Source organism: Eptesicus fuscus, chromosome 12 (assembly GCF_027574615.1).
Source record: "Eptesicus fuscus isolate TK198812 chromosome 12, DD_ASM_mEF_20220401, whole genome shotgun sequence".
Taxonomy (NCBI): Eukaryota; Metazoa; Chordata; class Mammalia; order Chiroptera; family Vespertilionidae; genus Eptesicus; species Eptesicus fuscus.
Window position 1 is genome coordinate 87,159,505 of NC_072484.1, and position 27,699 is coordinate 87,187,203.

The window sequence follows — 27,699 nt, forward strand, 5'->3', positions numbered from 1 at the left end:
AATTTATATTCCAAGCTTATATTTGCATGTGATCTGTTACAGATGGCCTGTAGCCATCCTTATTAAGAGATAAGCATTTTCAGCTCTTGTAAATTTTGGTGAATGAATATCAATCTGTTTTGCCTTTTTATATAGACTATAATTTCAGATGAAAGCCTGCTGTTTATAAATCTGAATTCCTGCCAAAATAGAGATGCTGAAATTCATTTGGATACTACCTGTGTGCAGTGGAGTGTGTGTGTGTGTGTGTGTGTGTACTAGAGGCCCGGTGCACGAAATTTGTGCACGGGGGCGGGGGAGGGGGTTGTCCCTCAGCCCAGCCTGCACCCTCTCCAATCTGGGACCCCTCGAGGGATGTCCGACTTCCCGTTTAACATGATTCCACAGATCGGGCCTAAACGGGCAGTCGGACATCCCTGTCAAAATCCAGAACTGCTGGCTCCCAACTACTCATCTGCCTGCCTTCCTGATTGCCCCTAACTGCTTCTGCCTGCCAGCCTGATCACCCCCTAACCACTCCCCTGCCAGCCTGTTTGCCCCCAACTTCCCTCCTCTGCCGGCCTGGTCACTCCTAACTACCCTCCCCTGCAGGCTTGATCACCCACAACTGCCCTCCCTTGCAGGCCTGGTCCCTCCCAACTGCCCTCCCCTGCTGGCCTGATCACCCACAACTGTCCTCCCTTGCAGGTCTGGTCCCTCCCAACTGTCCTCCCCTGCTGGCCATCTTGTGGTGGCCATCTTGTGTCCACATGGGGTCAGGATCTTTGACCACATGGGGGCAGCCATCTTGTGTGTTGGAGTGATGGTCAATCTGCATATTACTCTTTTATTAGATAGGATAGAGGCCTGGTGCATGGGTGGAGGCCAGCTGGTTTGCCCTGAAGGGTGTCTTGGATCAGGGTGGGGGTTCCCTTGGGGTGTGGGGTGTCCTGGGTGAGGGGCCTGTTGTGGTTTGCAGGCTGGCCACGCCCCCCAGTGACCCAAGCGGAGGCCCTGGTATCTGGGATTTATTTATCTTCTATAATTGAAACTTTGTAGCCTTGAGTGGAGACCAAGGCAGGCCAGAGCTGCAGAAGCTTGGCTTTCTCCATCGCCAAGGGCAACCCTAGCCTCCTGCTCTCTCCAGCTCTGTCGCTGCCACTATTTCTGTTGGGATTTATTTATCTTCTATAATTGAAACTTTGTAGCCTTAAGTGGAGGCCTGTGCTGGCCAGGGTGTGCCGAAAGCTTGGCTTCCTCTATCACTGGGGAAACCCAAGCTTCCCTCCTGCTCTCTCCGTGGCTGCAGCCATCTTTGTTGGGTTAATTTGCATACTTGCTCATGATTGGCTGGTGGGTGTGGCTTGTGGGCGTGGCTTGTGGGTGTAGCAGAGTACTGGTTAATTTGGATATTACTCTTTTATTAGATAGGATATATATACACACATATATGTATGTATATATATTTATTTTTCTCTACTATTTAAATTATAACTTAAGCAACCATAGTTCAATATGTAGTTTATATAGTTTAGATTGGAAATCTGGTGAGGTCAAAGCAATAAGCAAAAAGATGGTTAAGAATGCATCTCCAAGCCAAGTGTCAACGTGAATTTTCTGGATTCAAATATATTTAACCATATGTAAGAAATGAAAATAAAAAATTTTGAACTCAAAGGATTTAACCTTAGTCTTTTCAAATCAATTTACTCCAAAACTAGAGTAACAATTTAAAATATACCAAATGGCATATGATCTTGAAATATTTTATTAGCTATCAGGGAAAAACTTAAATGTGTATCTTGATAATCATTAACATTATGGTAACAGGAGAACATTCGACTTTGGGTGGTGGGCACACTGTGCAATATACAGATCTTGGAACATAGAAACCCACACCTGACACCTGAAACCTATATGTTTGGGTTGACCAATGTCACCCCAATAAATTTAATCTAAAAAAATAACATTATTGGTAGTAGAAACTGTTTGATTTGCTCACAATATACAGGGGTGACAGTGGCAATATAGTACAATAATCTCTATAATAAAGAGCCAGGGTGTAACAACCGATCACGACCAAAGGCTGACCATCCGGAAGTCAATGCTGGGTTGCCATGGCGACCCAGCACTGAGTACTGTGACTGTAGACCTGGTGACCCAGCAGTGACTTCTGCGGGGGCTGCGAATCAGGCTCGGAAAGAGACCTGAAGAGAGAAGCAGGGGCTGATCTGCAGCTTTTGACCAGCACTTGCCTCTTTCTTTCCCTCCAAGCCTGGCCAGCAGCCTTGCCTCCATTTCTCTTCCAGCCTCCACTGGGGCTGCTGATCACCACTGCCTTTCTGATCAGGCCCTGCTGATAGGCCCAGAGATGCTGACTGGCATAGAAACTGACCAATCAGAACCAAATCTGGGTCAACTGTGAGGAGCCAATAGCTGCCTAGGAGGTGGAGCTTTTGACACTGACTGGCATAGAAAGTGACCAATTAGAATCAAATTGACCAGCAGAGGAGGGCAGTTGGGGGTGAGATCAGGCCGGCAGGGGAGAGCAGTTGGGGCAACCAGGCCGGCAAGGGGAGGGCAGTTGGGGGCGAGATCAGGTCAGCTGGGGAGGGCCAATGGGGGCAAGATCAGGTCGGCAGGGGAGGGCCGTTGGGGGCGAGATCAGGCCAGAAGGGGAGGGCCTTTGGGGATGAGATCAGGTCGGCAGGGGAGGGCAGTTGGGGGCAACCAGGCTGGCAGGGGGTGGCAGTTGGGGGCGAGATCAGGCCGGCAGGGGAGGGCAGTTGGGGGCAACCAGGTTGGCAGGAGAGGGTAGTTGGGGGTGAGATCAGGCCTAAACCGGCAGTTGGACATCCCCCAAGGGCTCCCCGATTGGAGAGGGTGCAGGCTGGGCTGAGGGAACCACCCCCTCCATGCATGAGTTTTGTGCACCGGGCCACTAGTTAGTAAATAATAATACAAGAATAAACTCTGTGTTTCAGGTATTCACAACTGTAAACCTTCTTTTGCCAGTCCCTGTATTACTTACTCTAGAATAGTGCCCAGTATATAGTAAACACTCAATAAATGTTTGGTGAATGAATTAACTTGGAAAGTCAAATTGCCGTTGCTCAAGGTTTGGGGAGGTCATCCAGCGCATGTCCCCTTTGATCTCTCGCCATCAGACAAGCAACACCCCAGCAGTCGTATACTAAGGCCATTTGGGGTCACAAATGTATATTGTGATGAGAAAGAACATCATCTGTGAATAAATACTATATGAATATATTTTTGCAAATACTCCTAATTACAACTCTAATAATTATTAATTCCAGCGTTGTTTCCTAGAGTCCTCCAAGGGAGAATGCATCCTTCCAATCAATTGACAATTCTTTTTAATTCCTTCCTTTTTTTTCTTTTTCACTTGAATCCCAGCACTTATTCAATAACTAATTCAAGGCATTATAGTACATTCAGTGGGTGACAAAAAGATGAATAACTTTGGCTATCCTTAAGAAGTTAGTAATTAAAGTGAAGATATAATGTGTATAAAAGTAGTTGCAATACTGCCTTGTCGAGTGGCTCAGTGGTTGAGCGTCAACCTAGAAACCAGGAGATCACAGTTGGATTCCAGGTCAAGGCACATGCCCAGGTTGCAGGTTTGATCCCCCAATGTGGGGCATGCAGGAGGCAGCTGGTATATACCTTCCTCTCTGAAATCAATAAAAGAATATTTTAAAAAAATCACTGATATGGATAAACAAGAAGGTGTAGAGGTCGGAAACATAATTACTAATGGATGAATTTATTCACCTAATTCCTAGCCGCCCCCCCCCTTTTTTTTTTGTTATTTTATGCTTTATTAACTAGAGAAGATCCTTGAATGTTCAAATAAGGAATTTAGACTTTACTCAGTTTCCCATTGGTTTTAATGTTAGAGGATGGAAAGAAAACATGATCTTAAGATCTGTATGATAAAGTGAACAGAATGGATCATGGACAAAGTGGACAGACTGAAACATGGAGAACACTGTTGTTTTGGTAGGGCAGACCTGAGCTAGGGTAGCGGCAGTGGAAAATGAAAAGATAGACTTGGCATGAATTTGGGTTTGGCATCGTCGTCATTGTGCCATAGACAACTTATAAACACTGATTGTGCAAAAGTAGCAGAACATGGAATTTGGGGTTGAAGTAGATACTGTTTTATTATGCAATTATCTATCATATTAGCTCTTACAATAAGCCCTATTATCCTTTTAAAACATGTTTATTTTCGTTTTTTTAATATATTTTTATTGATTTCAGAGAGGAAGGGAGGGAGAGAGAGAGAGAGAGACATCAATGATGAGAGACAACCATTGATTGGCTGCCTCCTGCACGCCCCCGCACTGGGGATCGAGCCCACAGCCCAGGCATGTGCCCTTGACTAGAATCGAACCTGGGACCCTTGAGTCCACAGGCCGATGCTCTATCCACTGAACCAAACTGGCCAGCGCTGTTTATTTTCTTTATAGTTAGGTTTAGACTAGAGGCCTGGTGCACGTATTCATGCACTGGTGGGGTCCCTCGGCCTGGCCTGTGCTCTCTTACAATCCAGCCAGGGAGGGACCATGGGAGGTTGGCCAGCTGGGGAGGGACCATGGGAGGGCTCACCCAGTCCTGATAGGCCAGAACCCAGCAGCAAGCTAACCTACTGGTTGGAGCGTCTGCCCCCTGGTGGTCAGTGTGCATCATAGCAACTAGTAGAACGGTCGAACGAGTGGGCGCATGAACGGTCGGACACTTAGCATATTACGCTTTTATTATATAGGATTGCAACTAAACGTTTTTAAAAGGATAATAGGGCTTTAATATTGACAGTGGGTGAGGGAGGAAGAATAATAGACTCAGAGGTTGAGCCTGGATTGTTGGTGCAATGGGGTTACAGGCAGCAGGGGAGACTTGAGGCAGGTTTGTGTCTGATGTATGTAGAACACGTAATGTGTTTGTTTTGGAAATAGGAAACTTGAAGATTCTTAACACATAAGTGAGACATTTCTAGCAAGGAATTAGCAATAAAGCGTGACCAATTCAGAGAAGTCCAAACTGGTTCGCAAGTCATGCTTATACAGGTTGCGAACTTGGTGGAGTCAAAAGTATGAAGGTGAGTAAAGAAAAGGACAAGAGAAATATGCACACTTAAGTCCTGTGAACTTTTGTTGGGCATGTATCCGTTCTCAGCTATTCTAGGTGTGTGATAGTCAAAGGATTCTGTTCTTATACATTCTCACTTCCATTTTCAGTAGTGGTTCACAGCTATTATATTGCTGCTGCTGAAGGACTCTGAGGGGAGTACCGGTCACTTGGTTTTGGTTGACAGGGAACATATCAGGTTGGCTAACGTAATTTTATGCTATGGTTTATATTTGTGAAATTTACATAAATGACATATTGTATGATATCCTGAATTCACCATAGTGGACCAGGGAAATTAGATGTGTTAAAACATAAAAAATAATGTAACACAATGAAGTGAACAAAAGAGAGAATACGGGTGTACCTGTGTCAGGATAAATGGACTTCCATGTGTAGTATTTCGCCCAGATACCCAAAAAGTAAAGCTACATAGAAAATATAATGATGAATATCTGAAAGTTTGGTTTTTGACTGTGCATGTATGCATCCTCTTTTCCTTGACGCTGGCACTAGTAAAGCTATCAAACAGCACTTGACATGAAAGTTTTTGCTTTAATTTCTAAAAGAGAAAACACTCCGATATCTTTGTAAAACAATCAAAACTGTCTTTCGAGCAAGACTAAAACAGCAGTTTCTGTAATAAAATAAATCAGTAAGGCAAGGCCAAAATGTTATGTGACATTTTCTAAAAATGAAGATATCTTTGCCAAAACAAGCTTGGTTGTTTCTGATAACACTAGAGACCTGGTGCACGAAATTTGTGCACTCGGATGGGGGTGTCCCTCAGCCCAGCCTGCACCCTCTCACAGTCTGGGAGCCCTCAGCAGACCTGGCCTAAGTCAGCAGTCGGACATCCTTAGCGCCACCTCCGCTGCGCTCGCCAGCCATGAGCCCGGCTCAGGGCTTCTGGCTGAGCAGCACTCCCCCATGGGAGCGCACTACCAGGGGGCAGCTCCTGCATTGAGCGTCTGCCCCCTGGTGGTCAGTGCGCATCATTGCGACCAGTCATTCCACCATTTGGTCGATTTGCATATTAGCCTTTTATTATATAGGATTATTATATAGGATTGTGAAAGTAGTTATAAGTCTAATAACTAATCTGAAGGGGAAAATATTTTTCTGATCAAAGGACTGTTAGTTGTCACATCACATTAGGCATAGAGTGTAAAATAAAAATTTATGTATATGTTCTAGATAGATGATATTTTATTCACTTTTGAGGCAGAGGGAGAGGAGCTAAATTGTTAGCTTGCAAGAAGGGCAGAATCTCAGATCCTTCATAGTTCTTGACAGTTAGCCAGATTTTAAGATAGACATTGTTTCCCAGGGGGTCTGGGGGGAATGAAGGCAAGCGAGACTGAGAAGTGAACTGATAATTGGAAAGATAGAACAGTACGAGGTAACTGAAATCCTTAACTAGGGACAAAATAGACAGTGAGTATAGTGAGTGGGTGAGATGCCAGGAAAGAAAAATGTGAACCCCTAATCTGAGATAATGTTTTGCCTCCACAGAGATTTCTACTAATTACCTTTGAACCCTAACTTTTCCTTTCCCTAATTGCAGTCTCATCGATTTATTACTTCTGTGTTTTCTTCACATTTGTTTATGCAAACATTTGGTTTCTTGTGGTTTATTTTCATAAAGAGTTTGACAGTGGGCCATGTGATTACTTCCGTAAATCACACAGATAGCCTTTATATCAGCTACGTATTCCTTTCCCCTTCCCATCTAAAGGAGATTGGTTGAGCCTCCATTCTGAAATTTGAAAAGTCAGATGCTCTTCCCAAATTTCTGAGAATTCGTGAGGGACTTTTATTGACATGTAATTAAAAAAATACATATTTTTATTGATTTCAGAGAGGAAGGGAGAGGGAAAGGGAGAGGGAGAGAGAGGGAGAGAGAGAGAGGGAGAGAGAGAGAGAGAGAGAGAGAGAGAGAGAGAGAGAGAGAGAGAGAAACATCAATGATGAGAGGGAATCACTGATTGGCTGCCTCCTGCACGCCCCCCACTGGGGATCGAGCTCACAACCCTGGCATGTGCCTTTGACTGGAACTGAACCCAGGACCCTTTAGTCTGCAGATGGATGCTCTATACACTGAGCCAAACCAGCTAGGGCTGCCAGGTCATTTTTTATCTGAATCCCTGCTTTCTCAGAATTTGTGTTATTCACTGTCCCTTGTGGCTCTTGCTGTGTCATCAGATTGAAATCACCCAAACATGAAACTCAGGCTCTTCCTTGAATTCCTTACTGCCACCTGCCTTACTCCATGTTCTCTCTCTTTGTTGTAGATTTTGCTGACATTTGGGGTGAAATATCAAAGTAATGCAAACAGCATACAAGCACACCAGTATTAGTTATCCTTGTATAAATGCTCCTGACTTCTCTTCATGTGGCTTGCCCACTTTCCATTATATTGGTACATATGTTTTTAAAATATGTTTTATTATTGCTTTCAGAGAGGAAGGGAGAGAGAAATAGAAACATTAATGCTGAGAGAGAATCATTGATTGGCTGCCTCCTGGACGCCCCACACTGGGATTGAGCCCACAACCTGAGCATGTGCCCTGACTGGGCATCGAACCATGACCTCCTGGTTCATAGGTTGATGCTCAACCACAGAGCCACACCAGCGGGGCATAGATTAGTATATTTTTAATTGAAATGTCCTTCTTAGAAATATAATATGCTATTATACATAAACATATAATAAGATATGTATTGTACAGACATATACTATAATATACATAATATTGTATAATATTATAATGGTATGATAACAATAATAGAAATGGTAGAAATTATTTTCTTATTCAGAGAAATTTAGCAATTAGCACTGTGCTAAAGTTTTAAGTTACTTTGCAAGGTTAGTATGTTCAATGTTTTAGAAAAAAACACTCTTCTCGAATTTGTTTTTGTAAACAGCTATAATCCTCTTTATTTATGTAGGTGGGTAGTAATGTTCCCTTTTAAGTGCCTTATTTAAGTAACCTGAATCTTTCCTCTTTTTGCAATTAGTCAGTCTAGCTAAAGATTCATCCTTGCTTTCGATCTTTTCCATGAGCCAACTTTTGATTTCATCGATTCTTGTCTTATTCCTTATTTCATTATTTCATGCTTGCTTGCATTTGGTTTGCTTGTCTTTTTAGCTCCTCATGTGGAAAATTAGGCTATTTATTTTCTTCTTTCAAATCAGGGGTGGACGTGCAGCCTGCAGGCCATATCAGGGCCAAGAGATCATTTGGTCTGGCCCTGCCAAAGCATTGGGGTGAGTTAATTAAATGTTTGGCCGAATAGAACAGGCAACTTTTTACGTCGATAATTTTGTATGGCTTGCGAATGATGTTGCAAATAGCCCAATGGCCCTTGGCAGAAGAAAGGTTCCCCACCCGTTTTAAATGTAGGCAATTACCATGATGAATTTCTCTCAAGCACTTCCTTTGTTGTGTTCCATAAGTTTTTATAAGTTACTCGAGGCCCAGTGCACAGATTCGTGCACCAGTGGTGTCCCTCAGCCTGGCCTGTGCCCTCTCACAATCTGGGACCCCTCGGGGGATGTCGGACTGCTGGTTTCAGCTGACCTGCGGGGATCAGGCCGAAATCGGTAGTCCGACACCCCCCGAGGGATGTAGTAGTGTGCAAAGCGGCAGGTGGCCTGGGAGGAGCCCGAGCCCAGGCCAGGTGCCACACTGCTCCTACTCATCCCAGCCCCACTGCACCTGCCACCACCGCCAGCTCAGTAGCGCTGCCATGGAGGCAGGAGAGGCTCGCGCCACCGCATCTGTGCTCGCCAGCTGTGAGCCCGATGTCTGGTGCCTGTCGATCAGCTGAGCAGTGCTCCCCCTGTGGGAGCACACTGACCACTAGGAGGCAGCTTCTGCATTGAGCGTCTGCCCCCTGGTGGTCACTGTGCATCATAGCGACCAGTCGACCAGTTGTTCAGTCATTTGGTTGCTTAGGCTTTTATATAAATAGACTAGAGGCCCGGTGCACGGATTCATGCATGTGTGGAGTCGCTCGGCCTGGCTGGTGATTGGGGCCAATCAGAGCCATCTGGCCCAGTCCTGATCGGACCCATTGGAGCCAGCTGGCTGAGGGGAGAGACTGCAGGAGGTTGGCTTGCTGCGGGAGATTGGCTTTGGGAGCACACTGACCACCAGGGGACAGCTCCTGCGTTAAGCATATGCCCCCCTGGTGGTCAGTGAGCATCATAGCGACCGGTTAACTGGTCTTTTGGTTGACGGGTCGTAACAGTTGCTTAGGCTTTTATATATATAGGTGTTTTTGATTTTTATTTATCTTAAAGTATTGACTCACTGGTTATTTTCCACAGATTTGCTAGTTTTCCAACTTTATTTGTTATTGATTTATAATTTCTCTATATGTGACTTTAGAATATATCTTCTATGATTTCAATTCTTTTTCATTTGTTAACACATTTCAAGGCCTACCATATGGCCTGAAATGCAGAATATTATGTATGAACTTGAGAAGAATATGTATTTCTGCTCTTGCTGGGTAGAGATGTCTGTCTGGTTTAGTTGGTTTATAATGTTGTTCCAGTTGTCTATTTCTTTGCTGCTCTTCTGTCTAGTTGTTTGATTCATTATTTGAAAGTTGAGTATTAAAGTTGAAGTCTATTACACCCCTCAGTTCTGTCAGTTTTTTCTTCTTGTATTTGTGGCTCTGTTATTCGTTGTATATTTGTTAATTATTATATATTCTTGCGGATTGGCATTTTTATAATTATAAAATATCATTCTTTGTCTCTAGGAATAATTTTTATCTTAAAATCTATTTGGTCTATTATTATAGCCTCTTCACCTCTCTTTTGCTTTATGTTTACATGGTATGTCTTTTTATCCTTCAACATTTTGTGTCTAGATATAAAATGTGTGTCTCATAGATATTTTTTCTGGATGTTTTAAAATCTATTCTGCCATGTGTTTTTTTTAATTGTTCTACTTAGTCTATTTACATGTGATGTTACTGCTGATAAAAAAGGACTTACTTCTACTAATTTGTTATTTGTTTACAATTTGTATGTCATATCTCCTGTTTCTACCTTTTCATTGTCTTCATTTGTATTCAATGGTTATTTGCTTATGTACCTTTTTAGTTTTCTTTTTATTTCTTTTACTACATATTTTTGAGTAATTTTCTTAGTGGTTGCTGTGGAGATTTTCATCAACTTCTTAACATATAATAGTCCAGCTGGAATTTTTACCATCAGAATTTCAATAGTAGACAAAACCTTTGCTCCTAATTATTGCTTTATACATTCATGTTTTTAATTAGATAGGAGAAAAAAATTTTAAACAAAAAATACCTTGTGCTATATTTACTTCTCTTTTTATATTTATCTGTGTAGTTACCTTTATCAGAGCTCTTTATTTCTTTATGTGGATTAAAGTCACTGTCTAGTTTCCTCTCCTTTTAGCCTGAAGACCATCCTTCAGTATTTCTTTAGGTCAGATATACTATCTGGGAATGTTTTAATTTCTCCTTTTGAAGGATAGTTTTGCTGAATATAGAATTCTGACTGACACTCTTTTTTTTCTTTTTCCTTTAGCACTTACAACATATAGTTTCTGGCCTTCCTGCTTTCAAGCCTCCCTGGTTTTTGACTTAAAAAAAAACACCCTGTCACACTGAGAATCTCTGCCAATGATGAGCTGCTTCTCTCTTGTTGCTTTCAATATGTCCTTTGTCTTTAACTGCCTGCAGTTTGATGAAGTATCTGGGTGTCTTTGGCTGCTTGGGCTGCCATAACAAAATGTCATAGTCTGGTGGCTTAAACAGCAATAATTACTTTTTCGCAGTTTTGGAGGCTGGAAGTCCAATATCCGGGTATCGGCATAGTCAGTTTCTGTTGAGAGCTATGTTCCTAGCCTGTAGGTGGCCACCTAGTCGCTGTCCTCACCTGGTGGGGAAGGAACACAAGTTCCCACCCTCGTGACCTCATCTCATGCTTATTCCCTTTCAAAAGCCCCATCTCCAAATACCATCACGTTGGGGACTACAGCTTCGAGCTATGAATTACAGGCATACACCAATCCGTCCATAATTCTAACCTCGTTGGAGTTCATTGAGCTTTCTGTATGTGTGGATTCATTATTTTCATTGAATTTGGCGAGTTTTCCCCATTCTTTTCCAAAATGCTTTCTCTGCTCCTTTCTCACGTCTCTCAACCTGGGACTCTCATTACACATTGGTGTCCCACAGGTCTCTCAGGTGCTATTCATTTTTCTCTATTTTTTTCTTTCTTTCTGCTTTTCAGAATGGATCATTTCCGTTGACGTTGCGTTCACTGATTCTTTCTTCTGCTCAAATAACTCTTGCCTTTGGTTCTTCTGCTTTCGTCTGCTGAGCCCCTTTCGTGAATTGTTCATTGCAGTGATTCTACTTTTCAAACTTGGAATTCATATCGGGTCCTTTCTTAAGACAGATAGTTTTTCTCATTATTGATATTTCTGTTTGGTATGATAATGTCTTCAGACTTTTGTTCTTTATACATGATGTTCTTAAGCTCTTTGTACATATTTAAATAGCTGATTTAAACTGTTTTTCTAGAAAATCCAACAATTGGGTTTCCTCTGAGATCATTTTTATTGATTGATTTTACTCGTGTGTATGGGTACTTCTTTGTTTCTTTGAATATGTCATTCAATTTATTATTGAAAAATGGATATTTTCAATAGCATGATGTGGGAATTCTGGAAATGAAAAATTTTTTTTCCTCTCTAGGTTTTGTTGTTGCTGCCGGTTACAGTTGTATTGTTTTTTTGGTTTAATGAATCTTCTGAATTAATTCTGTCAAGTCTGTATTGCTTGTCATGTGTAGCCACTGATGTCTTTTCTCTGCGAGAGTAGTCTATCTAATTTTGAAGAATGACTTTCTTAAATTTCTGGAACCAGTACATGTCCCAGTATATGCTAAGGGGCTGTCTATGTTAGGGCAAAACTTTGACACTGAGCCATGGAGCTGACAACTATTTCCTAACCTTTACTTCCTACCTTTGTAGAGTCTGGAGGCCAGTTAGAAGTGAGACCTCAGGGCTTCAGTAAGCATGCACACATCAGCATGTCAGAGCCTTTCAGTACCCAATGGGCATCTCATTCCATAGTTTTTACTTTGAAGCTTGTGTTTAGTCTGAGTCAAATATTGACTTAAATGTTACCCACTGTCTTAGGCAGCTGCAATGGGAAAACTTTTTTTTTTTTTTTATAATTGCTTTCCATAAATTCTCCCGGAAGAAGGCTTTCACACTGGGCGAGCTCTGAGTCATGTCGACTTCAGACAGCCTGCTAAATGGGATCTCCCAGAGAACCACTAGACAGGTGAGAGAAGACGGCTGTCCTCTGGTACCCAGGCTTTGACAAGGTTCCGGTTTTATTCTCTTCTCTCTGATGCCTACCAGGCTGTACTAATCATGTGGGCTGCGGTTTTTCCAGGGCACTGCAGAGCCACACCGGAGGGGATGGAACGAGTGCCAGTTAAAGCACCGTACATTTTCCCGTTCTTTCCAAGGTGCAGGCCTTTTTCTCTAATGCATGATCACAGGGTTGGTGTAAGCCTTTGATGAGTGCCCAGTGATTTGGGAAAGTTGATTCTGACCATTTTTTTTTTTTTTTTTTTTGCCACTTTTCCCCATTGCTTTAGGAAGAGCATATTTTCAGAGGTCCTCACTCTGCCATTTTGGTTGATGTCACTTCCATGCACTGAATTTGAATGGTACAGCTAATAGTAAGCTTCCCGCCCACGTGTGTGGGGTTAGGCTGGCAGTTAGCTCAGGACCACGCTAAAGGAGCAAGCAAGCTGGTCGGGCACTGCTCACTGACTAAAGCAGGGCCGTTTGCCAACCATCGTCCACTTATCTGGTTTAGCTGCTCCGAGTCACTCTCTGAGGTCCTGTGTTTCCTAAGGAATTTTTAAACTTTAATTAAAACAGTAAAGAAGCCTCAGTTGACATCAAAAGGAGGTCCCCAAATGAAGAAATAGTGAACAGTTACTATGATTGAAGTTAAAATATTATCATTCACATTGATAAAAACATATCACCCGTGTTGGGATGAATTTTTCCCCCAGTAAAAGCACATGTAGACCACACATGGCACTGCCCAAATTCTGATTTTGATACATTTGTAACATCTGTGAGTGTGGCAAAGCATTGCCATTCGAGAATTAATATAATACTCTGAATATAGATCAAGATATGTGGAGCCCCAGAGCAGGTTGGTAATTTGGTGCCACTTAAGTAGATAGTCTTTGAATGTGTTTTCAGTATTTATTAGTATTTGGTGGATACAGGAGAAAATGATTTTCTATTTATAAAATATTTACTTCTTTATTTTCATTAAAAAATTAAAAATAATTATATTTTAATTAATTTAGAAGATGAAAATTTCTTATTTTAATCAGCATTTAAACTTGGATACTTCAAAATTACATCAGTTAATAGATTAATATGAATATACTAGAGGCCTGGTGCACGAATTCATGCATCTGTGGGGTCCCTCGGCCTGGCCTGAGGGATCGGGCCAAAACCGGTTCTCCAACATCCCCTGAGGGGTCCTGGATTGAGAGAGGGCACAGGCCAGGCCGAGGGCCCCCACTGGTGCATGATGGGGGCAGGGGAGGTTGGCCAGCCGGGTAGTGACTGCAGGAGGGCTCCAGGGCGTGTTCGGCCCGTCTCGCTCAGTCCCGATCAGCCAGACCCCAGCAGCAAGCTAACCTACTGGTTGGAGCGACTGCCCCCTGGTGGTCAGTGCACATCATAGGGAGCGGTTGAGCAGCCTTACCATATCATTAGCATATTAAGCTTTGATTGGTTGAACAGCCGACCAGATGACTGGACACTTAACATATTAGGCTTTTATTATATAGGATTGATGTAGTTATCAAAAAACATTTAGGTCACTTGATATTATAATGCTAGGTGATGATATAGTAGAAATATTTAATAATTTAAGTATTTAATAGAACCTCACCTAGGTTGTAAAAATATAATTTGTAATAATTTGAAAAATGTGTTATATATGTATTTTTTATATATACACTGAGTGGCCAGATTATTATGACCTCTGAACGCATAATAATCTGGCCACTCAGTGTATATCCTATATAATAAAAGGCCTAATATGCAAATTGTCCCCTCAACCAGGAGTTCGACCAGCAGGCAGGCCGGCCAACCGCTCATGTCCCCTCCCCCTGGCCAGGCTGGCCGGACCCCACCCATGCACAGAATTCATGCACCGGGCCTCTAATACACACACACACACACACACACACACACACACACACACTCTGAGTGGCCAGATTATTATGCATTCAGAGATCATAATCTGGCCACTCAGTGTATATATAATATATATGTACAGTGTGTATACACACATACATACATACATATATATTAAATTCTAGGTTAGAGGTTATTGGAATTTTAAATACAATATTGTTTTCTGTCTCAAGGAATGCCCTATTCAGATTGAAAGAAAACAATAATAAAGTAATGTATTAAAAAATGACAGGTGATATTAAGATTGCATATTCCTCTATTCATCAACAAACAGAGACCTTTGATTCCAGAAGGGAGGTCCCATAGGAGTATAGCACATACAAGTATGCACAGTACTTATACTTGATAATAAAAACTATATTGCTAGTCATGTATTTACTATATGTGTATTGTTATTTTAGAGTTCACTCTTTATACTTAAAAAAAAGTTTGTTGTAATACCATATGCTGCTGTGCAGACAGCAGCCTCATTCATCTCGTGTTCACCTCGTCACTTTCTTGATTGCGTCATTCGCTCTGGTGCTCGCTGTAATCCTGAGTTGTGTGGTACAGTGACATGCTGGAGAGCTTACAGCCCAGGAACAGTAGGCCATACCCTCTGGCCTCGGTGTGTAGCAGGCTATCCACCTGGGTCCGTGTAAGTCACTCCATGATGTTCGCACAATGACAGAACTGGCTAGTGATGCATTTTTTGGAACGTATCCTAGTCTTTAAGTGGCACATGCTGTACAGTTACCCTTACTCAATATGGGCAAAAAGGGACATTTGGTATTTGAGGGCATGAGTCATATTCTGGGGGAGATAGATTTCTGCCACTATAGAAAGAGGTTGGCCGTTTTGGAGATGATTAATGACATACTGTCTTTATTAACCCCCTACTTACAGCACATCACGTTTAAGATGGAATTCTTTAGGAAAATCACCTTGGCAAATAACTGCCTTGTAAAGCTGAGTGTATCAGTGCGCAGACATCAGGGCCCATCCGAACTGCCAGTCAGATAGCGCTTCCGTTTGCATTTTAAGGCACACACAGAATCTCAGAACTCTCCTCCAAAGATCCTTTGTTTTAGGATCCAGATTTACTTAGCTCCCAAATATATACATGTACACCTATGTAAAAGATTGCCCTAAAATTTCTTAGGCAAACTAGTAAGCTTATTTTAATTGACAAATACTTTTTGTTTCCATGTGTATGTTCTCCAGTTAAATACTATCTTTGCCAAACGTGCTAGGTCAGGAAGTCAACATTTAGCAACACACCGACTTAGCAAGCATCCCCACATATGTTAGGAAAAATCAACGATACAATGTATATTCAGCAATACCTATATTGCTTATGATTTGTTTTCAAATTTTGTGGATCATATTAAAAAGATAATAACAAAAGCTTTTATCATGAAAATTCCATAAAATGTTAATTATTGTCCAAGAAGATGACAGATCCACCTTGTAAACACTGGAAAAATCTGTCCTAAAAAATTTCAGCCAGAGAGTGAACAGCCGTTTCGTTGGCTCTTCCTTGGTTTACACCCGAACAACAGCGTTTCTTTCTTTCAAAATCGGGGCGCACTTGGATGCTTTCGAAAGCAAGACAGCAGCCCCCACTGACGCAGCTGCCGGGAGAGCCGCCCTCCTCTGCCTGAGCGGGTTTTGCTCCAGGAAATAAACACCCGATTCTGTCCTTTCGGGCTCTGAGCAGCATCAGGTTCCGAGTGCAATTTTGAGTTGTCCGCTAGGGGCGCCTCGGCGGGACACGGTTCAGGGTTCGGCTGGCTGCGGGGTGGCAGGATGCGCGGGTGATACCTGCACCCCAGTCCCGCCTGTCTCCCCTGGGAAGCCCGGGTCCCCGGAGCCCCCGGCTGCACCGGCGCCTCCAGCCCCTCCGCCCTGCGCTCCCGGGGCGCCTGGGAGGGGCGGAGAGAAGGGGGAGGGCTCGGGGGTGTCCTCGGCCCTGGGGGTCACTCCAGGTGGGCGACAAGTGCTGCTCAGTGGGCAGGGACGCAGAGGGCGTGAGGCATCGAGTCCCATCCCGCGGGGTCCCCTGGCCTCGGCCCGGCTTCCAGGTGGGGGCGGGATGGGGCCTTGGCCTGCCTCCCGCAGGCGTTGCCGTTGCCAGGGCAACCGTGCGGTTGGCCAGGGACACGGAGGCTGAGCGCGGCGGCGGGGCGGGCGTGGGGCGTGTGGGTGGAGGAGCAGCCCAGCCCAGCGCCAGGTAGCGAGGTCGGAGGCCCGGCGGGGGCTGTGGGGTGCAGGGCCCCTTCCTCCCTCCCACCCCTCCTGGGTTGTCATGGAGACGCTGGGGCAGCCTCGCCTGCACCCGCTGCTGCTCCTGCAGGCGCTGGAGTGGAAACAGCAACCAGAGCCCTTCTGCCCCCAGGAACCCCATCCCAGCAGCTGCCGCCTCTGGCCCGCCTCCCACAAACAGGAAATGAGCGGGCAGGTGTCCACAAGTCCCCCCGGGTCTCCCCCCCACCCCCGTCCACGCCTTGGTTTACTCGGCTTTCCACCCAGATTTCTCCATCTCTGCGCCCCCTTCTCCCCCAATAACCGCGGAGGATGGAAGCGTGGCCCCTTCACCCGGGGTCTGCCAGGCTCTCCTGCTGGCAGGCAGCTCCCCAGCTCCGCAGGACACTGGCCTGACCACATCCAGGGTCCGGCAGAAAGCGCTTCCAGTCCTGGGTCCCCCTCATTACGGAAGATGGTGCAATGCCGCGTGTTCACCCATAGGACAGGGGTACCATTCGTAGGAATGTCCTCGTGATGAAATGCACTGCTTTTTGACACCTGAGTGAGATCACAGGTGTTGGAATATCTGGGGACATAATGGAGGAAAAAAAACACAGGCTGCTCAGAAGCCTGTCCTTGTTTCTTCGTGTGTGTGTGTGTGTGTGTGTGTGTGTGTGTGTTTCCCCCCTCACTCTATATGTCAATCCGGTGCGAAAATCCCTCTGTTCTGGGCTCTGCTTCTTCCATGTTTGAGGTCAGCTTTTGGCTTTGCAAAGGGGGCTGTTTTAGCCGGGGTCTGCCTTTGAACTGGGGCGGGAGGGGGTGGCCTAGAATACTGACACTTAGCTCAGGTTCAAGATGACGTGCACGATGCCTCTCTCCCGACTCCAGACGCGAATGCTCTTAGCAGGAAGGACTGCCCGATGAGAGCAGGTGGCGGCCTCGGTGGCCTTGAGTTGCCAGCCGTACCCGGCAGGCCCTGCGGACCGCTGTTGGTCACAACCCCTGGCTTCTCGGTGTCTGCCTGCTTCCTGTGGATACGGCCCGGCTTTCATGCCCCGAAAGCTCCCTGGAGCGTTCGCTGCTGATAATCACGAGTTTCCTCCCATAGTTCTGCAGTTTTGACGAGACCAGCCCTTTCAGCTGACTTGAATACTCTGTCTTCAGAAAATCCCAACAATGCAGGACAACTATTTCTTTCCTAAAGCCGATGGGTGAGATACGTAATGATGTGGGTTTTCCCCACACTTTCTGTGTCATGGAGAGTTTTATCTAGTCCAAGCCCCCGGTAAAGCCATGAATGTGAGACACACTTGTCTTCGGTGTCCTATCCCTTCGGTGTTCCCCAAGCACGGAATCTGGTTCTGCCTTTCATCTGTCATCCCTCTTGACCTAACCTGTCCTTTTCCTTGAAAATCTCCCCATCTCTCCTGGCACTTCTCTGCCCTCTTCGAAAGCTCTTTCTCAGTCTTTCACTTTTTCCTCTTTTTTTTTTATTATTGCATATTGCTTTTCCGTTTTATCCATCTTACCTATTTTCCTGGGCCTTCTCCTTCCCATCCATAGCGTCACACGCCCTGTCATTCTCTTGTCTCTTTACTCTGTGTTATCTTGTGCAGACGTTGCTTGAAGTCCAGACCCCTATTTCTAGCTCCTTCATGGACCTTGATACTTGTCTTCCCTGTAGGCATCTTCAGTTCAACCCATCCCTGACTCAACCCTGTCCCTTTCCAACCTCTTATTCTGTTCTGACGTTCACGCTCTGTGATAGTTACACGGTAGCTGACGCGGAGCATGCGGACAACCATGGATAAGCTGGCACTGGGATCAAGCTGCCTTGGTTCATAGCCAAGCTCCACAACTTGCTAGCAGTGTCATTTGGGACAATTGCTTAACCTTTCTGCTATTCTCGGGACTTTGCAGGAAGTTAAATACAGGCAGTCCTCGGGTTACGTCGGACTCGACGAACGTCGTTTTGTGGTTACGTCGCCATCTCCCATCCTATATAATAAAGGTGTAATATGCAAATGGTCGTTATGCCCTGAAGTGTAACGACCGACCACGTAACAACCAGATCATGGATCAGCAGGAGGGTGGGGCAGCGAGCTACAAGTGGGCAGCGGAGAGCTACAGGAGGGGGCAGGGCAGCAAGCTATGAGGGGGGGCAGGGGAGGGGGGCAGCTGGCTGAGAGCTACTGGAGGGCGGCAGCGAGCTACTGGTGAACTACTGGCGCACGGATTCGTGCACAGGGCTACTAGTTTATAAAAAAAAAAGTTCTGTCATTTCGATGTATGTACATATGTGCTTTATGTTTTTTACTAGCGGCCCAGTGCATGATTGAATCATGCACGTGTAAGGGTCCCCTACACGCTTTCGCTTTTCGCGGTGGAGCTGGGTGCCTGTCTGCTGGTGCACCAGGCCTTTCAGAAGCCTCTGGCTCGGCGCTTCTGAAAGGCCTGGTGCCGGAGCAGACAGGCACCCAGCTCCCCCACTTTTGATGGTCCGCGGCCGCTGAGGGGGGCTACCCTGCTCTTGAGAGGCGCAGGGGGCGGGACTCCTGCCCCCTGCGCCTCTCAATGGCCGCTGAGGGGGCTGCCGTGGACATCTGGCTACCCTGCCGTTGAGAGGCGCAGCTGGGTGTCCACGGCAGGCCCCCTCAGCGGCCGTGGATCTGGCTGTTGAGAGGCGCAGGGGGCGGGAGTCCCACCCCCTGCACCTCTCAACAGCAGGGTAACCCCCCTCAGTGGCAGCGGATCTGTGCCTCTCAATGGCCGGATAGGCCACCCCGAGTCCCGCCCCCCAGCCTCCCGCCGCCCAATCGTGGGCATAGCGGAGTGATGGTAATTTACATGTTACTCTATTATTAGATAGGATTATTTACCACAAGTAAAGGTCAGGAATTGTTGTCTTTCTTTTACATTTTTTTTTTTACTGTTTCATTTCATTACTGCTGTGTATGTGCTCCATGTGAGTGACGTAGGTGCTTATGTAGGTGGGTTCTGACTTAACGGCGAAAATCGTGTTCTGTCGCGCTGTAGGAACGGATCTCCCACGTAACCCGTGGACCTACTGTAGTGCACATATTACCCAGTGCATGTAAGTGCTCAATTGATGTTAGAAGACGTTGGCTGTGAGAGGGGGGTCTTGAGATCTCATGAAAGGATTTTTATGCCGCCACTTGGGGGGAGTTCCGCAGCCTTTACTTCTAACATACGGAAAGTCTAAGAACCAGAAGGGGAAGGGCATACGCTAACCTTCAGGGCGGAGGACATAGGGAACGTTTTCGCAAACGGGCATTTTCAGTTGCTACTCCGCAAATATCTCTTCTTGGGAAAATTCTCTTTGTGGAAAGAACGTCTTGTTCCTTGCTGATTGTTTTGAAACTCACTTTCCTTAAGCCTGCGTTTTGTCATTTTAGTTTTCTTTTTCTGAGTGCTCAGAGAGAAAGATGAACATGGAATTGTGAATCATGGCAAGAGTGATGGGATGCCTTTAAGGTGGGAAAAACTGGACCTGGCTGCTACGTGGTGGCCTTTTCCCTGCCCTGCTCCTTCCATAGTAAACACTCCTCAGTGATTCCAAACTTACATTTCCATTGGTTCCCATCTCCCATACTGACTGCCTGTTTTGTCAAACAGTACTGTCCTTTAAATGTTAAACCCATTTTCTGCTCCTTTTCCCTTGTATCTTTGCACATGTCCTATGTGTCTGTCAGGTCTGGCCAGTAAATGAGGCAGACGCTCCGACTTGTCCTTCGTATTCATTGTTTTCCTCCTCAGAGGAACAGCGCCCTCTGACTTACAGCTGACACGTGGCTGCATTTGCTCGCTTTCCTTGCCTCTCGGCGTGGTCCAGTGATGGAGTGTGGACCTCAGGCAGGCATGATGAGCACACCTTATTTCCTGTACTCTCTCACTTGTACTTCTGGATGGGAATGAGTGAAGTCTGGAGAGCCCTGGGCAGTCACGTGTTTCTGACAGCAGAGCCACGTCCAGCCCACTGGACTGTTAGATGAGAGATAAATACATTTCCATCTACTTAAGCTACAATATCTGGAGGTCCTTTTATTACGATACAGTCTCTGTCTTAACACAGTAGTTTGTAAACATTATGATTCATGTTTGTGGTGGCATTTCATTTTTTAATTTGCAATTTCCTGATGACATACTAGTAGGACATCTTTTCACACGCTTGATTTCCATTTGTACATCTTCTTCAGTGAGATATCCTTTCAGATATTTTGCCCATTTTGTAATCGGACTTCTGTTTTCTTATTGTAGGATTTTAAGACTTTGTATATTTTGGATAATAATTTTTTATCAGATATATCTTTTGCAAATATTTTCTCCCCGCGTGTGACTTACCTTCTCAGTCTCTTGACTGTGTCTCTCACAGAGCAGAACTTTTTAATTATAATGAAGTCCAGCCTATGAATTATGTTTTTCATCCATAGTACCTCAGTGTTGTACCAAAAAAAAAAAAAAATCATTGTCATGCCCAAGTTCATGGAGATATTTTTCCTATATTCTAGGCGTTTGTATCGTTTGGAACTTGTACATTTGGGACTATGCTCCATTTGGAATCACTCTTTATGAAGAGTGCAGCTCTGTGTCTAGATTCTCTTTCTGTGTGCATGTAGATGTCTATGTTTCTAGCACCAGTTGTTGAAAAGACAATCTTTTTCCATTGTATTGCCTTTGCTCCTTTGTTAAAGATCACTGCATATTTATGTGGGTCCACTCAGGTACCTTATATTCTGTTGCATGGATCCAGTTGTCTGTTCTCTTGTCTGTATGACACTGTCTTGATTACAGTAGCTTTTAGGAAACTTTGAAGTTGGGTAGTGTCAATCCTCTCACCTTGCTCTCCTTTAATATCGTGTTGGCTTTTCTGGGTGCCCTTTACTTTTTTTTTAGGGAACTATCACCAGAACTGTGTCTCTTTATGTCAAAGGCTTAGTCAGGCATTATAAGGACACACATTATCCTCTATAATAAAAGCCTAATATGCTAAGTGCCCAGTCGTCCGTTCAACCAATCAACGTGTAATATGCTAATGATATGCTAAGACCACTCAACCACTCACTATGATGTGCACTGACCACCAGGGGGCAGACAGTCAACTGGTCAACCAGTCGCTATGACGTGCACTGACCACCAGGGGGCAGGAGGCACTCCAACTGGTAGGTTAGCTTGCTGCTAGGGTCTGGCCAATCAGGACTGAGTGAGACAGGCTGGACACACCCTGGAGCCTTCCCGCAGTCCCTCCCCAGCTGGCCAATGTCCCGCGTCCCTCCCTGGCCCCAATTGTGCACCAGTGGGGTCCCTCGGTCTGGCCTGCGCCCTCTCTCAATCTGGGACCCCTCGGGGGATGTTGGAGAGCTGGTATGGGTCCGATGCCACTCAACACAGGAGCTGCCTCCTGGTGGTCAGTGCGTTCCCACAGGGGGAGCACCACTCAGCCAGAAGCCGGGCAGCACTAAGGATGTATGACTGCCACCTACGTTGTCAGTTGGACATCCCCCGAGGATTCTCAAACTGTGAGAGGGTGCAGGCCAGGCTGAGGGACCTCCCCACCACACTGAGTGGACTAATTTCATGCACTGGGCCTCTAGTCTATCTATAATAATAAAAGCGTAATATGCTAATTAGACTTGACAGCCTTCCAAGATGAAGCTGGGGCTCCAGCCGTGGAATTGAGGCAGCTGCCGCAGCTGCGACAGAGGGATCCAGGCAGCCGTGGCTACAAAGGCCTACTCCTGCCCAAATTTCAGGCATCGGGCCTCTGTAATAAAATCACAACTTACCTTTGTTGAGTGCTTACTAATTCCATGCAAAGTTCCGGTAATCCTCAAATCAAGCCAAACAGATAAGTGTTATAATGATCTTCATATTTCCAATGAAAAAAATCCAAGGACCAAATAAATGTAATGGAATTGCCCAAGGAAACTTGGGAAGTAAATAATGGAATATGATAGTTTACTTCCAAGAGGCATAATGTGCTGTCTCTTCCCAATACCTATAAGCATGAGCCAACTGCTTGGCAAAGAGTGTGTACAAATTATCCAGGTTATAGAGACACACATTATGTTATAATTGGATGTTTACTGACCAAGTACTATATACCAAGGACTACTCTTGGTATTAACATTTCTCAGTAATGATCACTAAGCGTCTTTTCCTGGTGAGCTCACTGTGCAGAGTAAGGATCTGATAGTGCTGAGATCATTTAAAATACAACCTAGTCACTTTCCCCCCCACAATAGTGCCAAACTGGGATCAACCTAGATGCCCATCAACAGGAAAATGGACAAATTGTGACTTAGCCATGCAATGGGACATTATTCAGATGTAAAAAGCATGAACTCTGATGCACACAAAAACATGAATACATCTCTAAATTATTATACCAAATGGAAAAAGTGAGACACGGAAGTACACAAGTACATACTTTATAATCCCAGTATGTAAGCGTTTGGAATATGCAAATACTAACCTGGTAGTTGAAATCATCATTGCTTTTAAGGACTTGACTAAGAAAGAATATGAAAGGATTATCTAGGGCAGTGGTTGGCAAACTCATTAGTCAACAGAGCCAAATATCAACAGTACAACGATTGAAATTTCTTTTGAGAGCCAAATTTTTTAAGCTTAAACTTCTTCTAACGCCACTTCTTCAGAATAGACTTGCCCAGGCCGTGGTATTTTGTGGAAGAGCCACACTCAAGGGGCCAAAGAGCCGCATGTGGCTCGCGAGCCTCGGTTTGCCGACCACTGATCTAGGGTGATGGGAATGTTATTTGATACATTTACTTATACTGGCTGAACAATATACTTAAGATCTGAGCATTTCGCTGTATACAAATTATAAAAAAATGAAGAAATAAAAAAATAAAGAAATAAAAAAACAAAATAAAATATGAAATGCCAAAAATTGGAATGAGCGAAGGGAGGCAGAAGCACAGGGAAATAAGTGAGTAACGTAGCTTTAAGGAGTCAGGAATTGCTCCATGGAAGACTGGTCATGTGAGTTGGGTTTTGAAGACTGAACAGGAATTTGCCAGTTAAAAGACATTCCAAGGGAAAAGCAGAGCGCACATTCATTTATTGATTTCTGATTTATCTACTCAAAAATTATGGTCCATTTATTTTCTGCTTGGTACAATCCTGTGTTCTTGTGATGCAGCAGTGAAAAAGACAAATGCAGTTTTTGCCTGCAGAAAGCTTAGATTCTAATGGGGAAGTCATAAGTCATAAGTTTTATGGAAACTTCATAAAAACTTTCAGGGAAAGTTGAGTTCATTGTCATTAGAATGTGTTGGAATGATACGAGATAAGGTGGGTAGTGGTAAGTAAATTGGAATCAGATTAAGAATATTTAAATGTATAATAAATTAAGGAGTGTGAATTGTATCTTAGAGGTGTGAGAGTCTAGTAGACATTTATAAATCCTAAATTGATGTAGTTACCATGTTTTTATTTTTTAATTACAGTTAACGTTTACTATTATATTAGTTTCAGAGATAGTTATAATTTTTAAGGAAGATTGTTTGGACTCTTTGAGGACACATTGGAATAGAGAGAAACTATAGTGGAAAAGTGGTAAAGAGAATGCTGTTCCCACAGTTAAGCCAAGGTCGGCAGAAAGTCAGTACATGTGCCACTCACATTGTTTAGCCCATCGTAGGCAATGCCGACCCAGAAAAGGACTCTTCCTCACCAAGTCAGAACCAGGCTCGAACCCTGCACACACTTGATCAAAAGCAGGGTTGGCACATGCACTCTAGGTGACTTCTGGTGGAGCTTCCAAAAGTCATTTCCTGGGTTCTGGAATCAGGAGCCCAGTAGGAAAAGGAAGGGAGTAGATTGGAGAGCTAGTTCACAGGTAGAATTATTTGATGACTGGATAAGAGACTGATTCAGACTTTTATATTGTGAATCTGGGTGACAGTAACATTAATGATAATAATAATAGCAATAAGTCATGGCACAGAATGCATCTAGATTCTTGGGGAAGTGTGGTAGTCTTGACAAAGATCACACTTCCACATCTCATTAATTAATGTTCACATTTACTTCTCAGAGAAAGTCTACTGTAGCTCTTCTGATCAATGTAGAGTAAAGAACCTTTGTTTCTGGGCTTTAATTCCTTTCCTTATGATTAGGTCAATAATTTTTACTTCGTTGTCAAATGCACATAGCTCAATTCTTACCCTCAGAGCTTTCCTAAAATTCTCTCCCCCTCCTCCCCCTCCCTGCCCCTGGGACTATGACTCACAAGATGGGTTTCTTAGCTGCAAGGGCTTTAAATTATTTTTTATTTTGTTAGCATCTCCTTCCAAATATACTCATGCATTCTAGGCCATTGGCCACGAACACCATATGTCTTGTGACCTGTTAATTTTGTTATCATTGAGTGTTCAGTGAATACTAGCATCTCTGAAACTCATTTTTGTTTGCCTCGCTCTGGTTCCTAGTACTAAGGGTGTAACTTGACCACTCTTGCAGCTAACGGTTGTGTCTGCTCGTTAAGGGAAAATGCGAGAAGATACCTTTGTGCTGCTCCGTCACAGCCAAATACTGCTTTATCCACAATGGTGACCGAAGGAGATGGCTCAGGTGACTAAATCTTCAGATGAACCCCACATTTACATAAAAACAAATCCGTCCTCAGGGAGAGAGAAAAATTCCTTTCTGCCTTTTTCCTTGTTTACTCCGTAAGCTGTTAATAGATGTTAGCTCGAGGAGATGATGAAAAGGCAGGGGAGCCCGGCCGGCGTGGCCCAGGGGCTGAGCGTCCACCCATGAACCAGGAGGTCACGGTTGGATTCCCGGTCAGGGCACATGCCCTGGTGCAAGCTCGATCCCCAGCGTGGGGCGTGGAGAAGGCCGCCGACCCATGACTCTCTCTCATCGTTGATGTTTCTGTCTCTCTCTCCGTCTCCCTCCCTCTCTGAAATCAGTAAGAATATGTTTAAGAAGAAAAGCAGGGGAGCAGGCAGCCTCAGTGAGGCGTGGTCCATCAGGACCGTGAGAGGGAAAGTGGTTTGTGCTTCCTGGGCAGCGGCCGCCGCCGGGGAGGCGGTGGGAGCCACTCCTGCGAGACAGCATCTGACAGCAGCCGGCGCAGCCGGAGCATATGGCCGGGCAGGGCCGCCCAGGCTGCCCTGTGCCCACGGCCTTGGCGCCTCGGGACTCAGGCTTCTGTTTGTGCGGAAGGAGCACGAACACGCTCCGTAAATACTTGTAATTATCTTCTCGTTGAAGACACAAAAGCTTGGACCTCAGTACTGTGTTCTTGGGTAAACCGTCAGTCCTGGAGAGAAGTGGAATTGCATGTTCTCTGTTTTTGCAGATGGATTGCTGGTGTAAAATGAATGCGTTTTTATAGGGTCGCCACTCAAGACACTCATGTTTATTTTTTTAGGTTGAAGTATTATTTTAGGTGGAAACACTTCATTTCTCTCTCTGTGCTACTTTGTTCTATTTTATTTCTTTCCCCATAAATACTGTTTGTTTGAATTTTTACAAGTTATTGTGTTGTTTCCCTTTTTTAAAGAAAAGAATGGTTCGTCACAAACACTTTGGAAGATATTGAAGAATGCTGCAGATTAAAGGTTCATAATTTGGTTTATCAGTGTGCTATTTTTTATGTAATTAGGGTGAACTTATTCAATAGCCAATACATAAAACCAAAGATTTATTTCAGTTCCAGATTTTTACAAATTATTTGCTTTGCCAGATGTTTTGTTGTCGTTGTGTGTGTGTGTGTGGATACGTGAGTGAACTGAAGGCCTGAGGGCCAAATGGCAGGGTCGGCCCCCCGAGGCTGAAAAGAGAGCTTCGGGCCACTTTGGGAATGAGCCCGTTCTGCCTGGATACATGAAAACCTCTCTTTTCCCGTCTCTCTCCTCTTCCCAGGGGAGCCTGCTTCAGCGCCGGAGCCCTGGGTGTGTGACCTGGTGCAGTGCAGTGATTGAGAAAGTTACTTACGTGCCCTGGTTCAGTGTGGGAACATGTTTTTGTTTAAACAACTTTATGTGTTCACTTTGTGTTAAATACATTTATTTATTTTATTTATTTTTTTACTAATTTGTGCTGCTTGTTTTGCTTCTGTTTCAGGATGGCGTAGGGGTGGACGAGAAGCTGTCCCTGCGGCGGGTGGCGGTGGTCGAAGATTTCTTCGACATCATCTACTCCATGCACGTGGAGACCGGGCCCCATGGGGAACAGATCCGGAAGCACGCTGGGCAGAAGAGAACTTACAAAGCGGTAAGTTACCAAGGCCCTGAAAAGGGACGAGGCGTGCATTGGGAAACTTGGTGTTAGGAATGCTTATTACAACGGGGTTAGATAAGGATAAATATCCTATCTGCGACATAAATTAGACCATCTCATGGTCACACCCGACATTTAAACTGTAATTTAATTATCACTGGTTCTGTTTTGGTTGTGTGTTCACCAAGTCTATTGTATGTAATTTAAACCGGTCTCTTCGAGTCTCATAGAGTTTTCTGTAAATATACATAATATGTGGCAGTCCCAGTCAAATGTGTTATTTATTCACTGCATCATAATATGGCTGGAACTTTTGAATATTGGTACTACCACTACAGTTTTAACATTTCTTCCCCTTCAAATCATATTAATATGTTTAGGCAGTTCCTCTTTAATGCTTATAATCACACGGATAAGAAAATTTTATGTACTCTTTAAATGTCTCCTTATATAAATACATTGTACCAAAGGGTATACATTTCTTACAGAATAGGTTATTAAAAGATATGTGTAATTTTTATAGATTTAATGCCCTTGGACATTTTAAAATGGATATATATATATATATATATATATATATATATAAAATGTTTATATCATAAATTATGTGAAAAGAAGGTTTAATTAACTGTTAGAGATTGAAATATATATTGTCAAGCTGGAGTTATATATTATTTCTAAAGTGTCTAATTATTACTTACTGTTTGATCTAGACACTTTAATCTAGCTTTTTATTTAATTAAAAAGTTTATGGAATCCT

General features: G+C 44.2%; 1 protein-coding gene across 2 annotated transcripts in view; it reads left to right on the plus strand.

Annotated features, from left to right (window-relative positions):
• NOL4 (nucleolar protein 4) overlaps positions 1–27,699 on the plus strand; it is a 223,304-nt gene that overhangs the window by 20,017 nt on the left and 175,588 nt on the right. For both annotated transcript variants that reach the window (XM_008148318.3, XM_008148319.3), the window contains exon 2: positions 26,784–26,933. In XM_008148318.3, the coding sequence (XP_008146540.2) occupies positions 26,784–26,933 (150 nt within the window). The remainder of the gene's footprint in view (positions 1–26,783; positions 26,934–27,699) is intronic.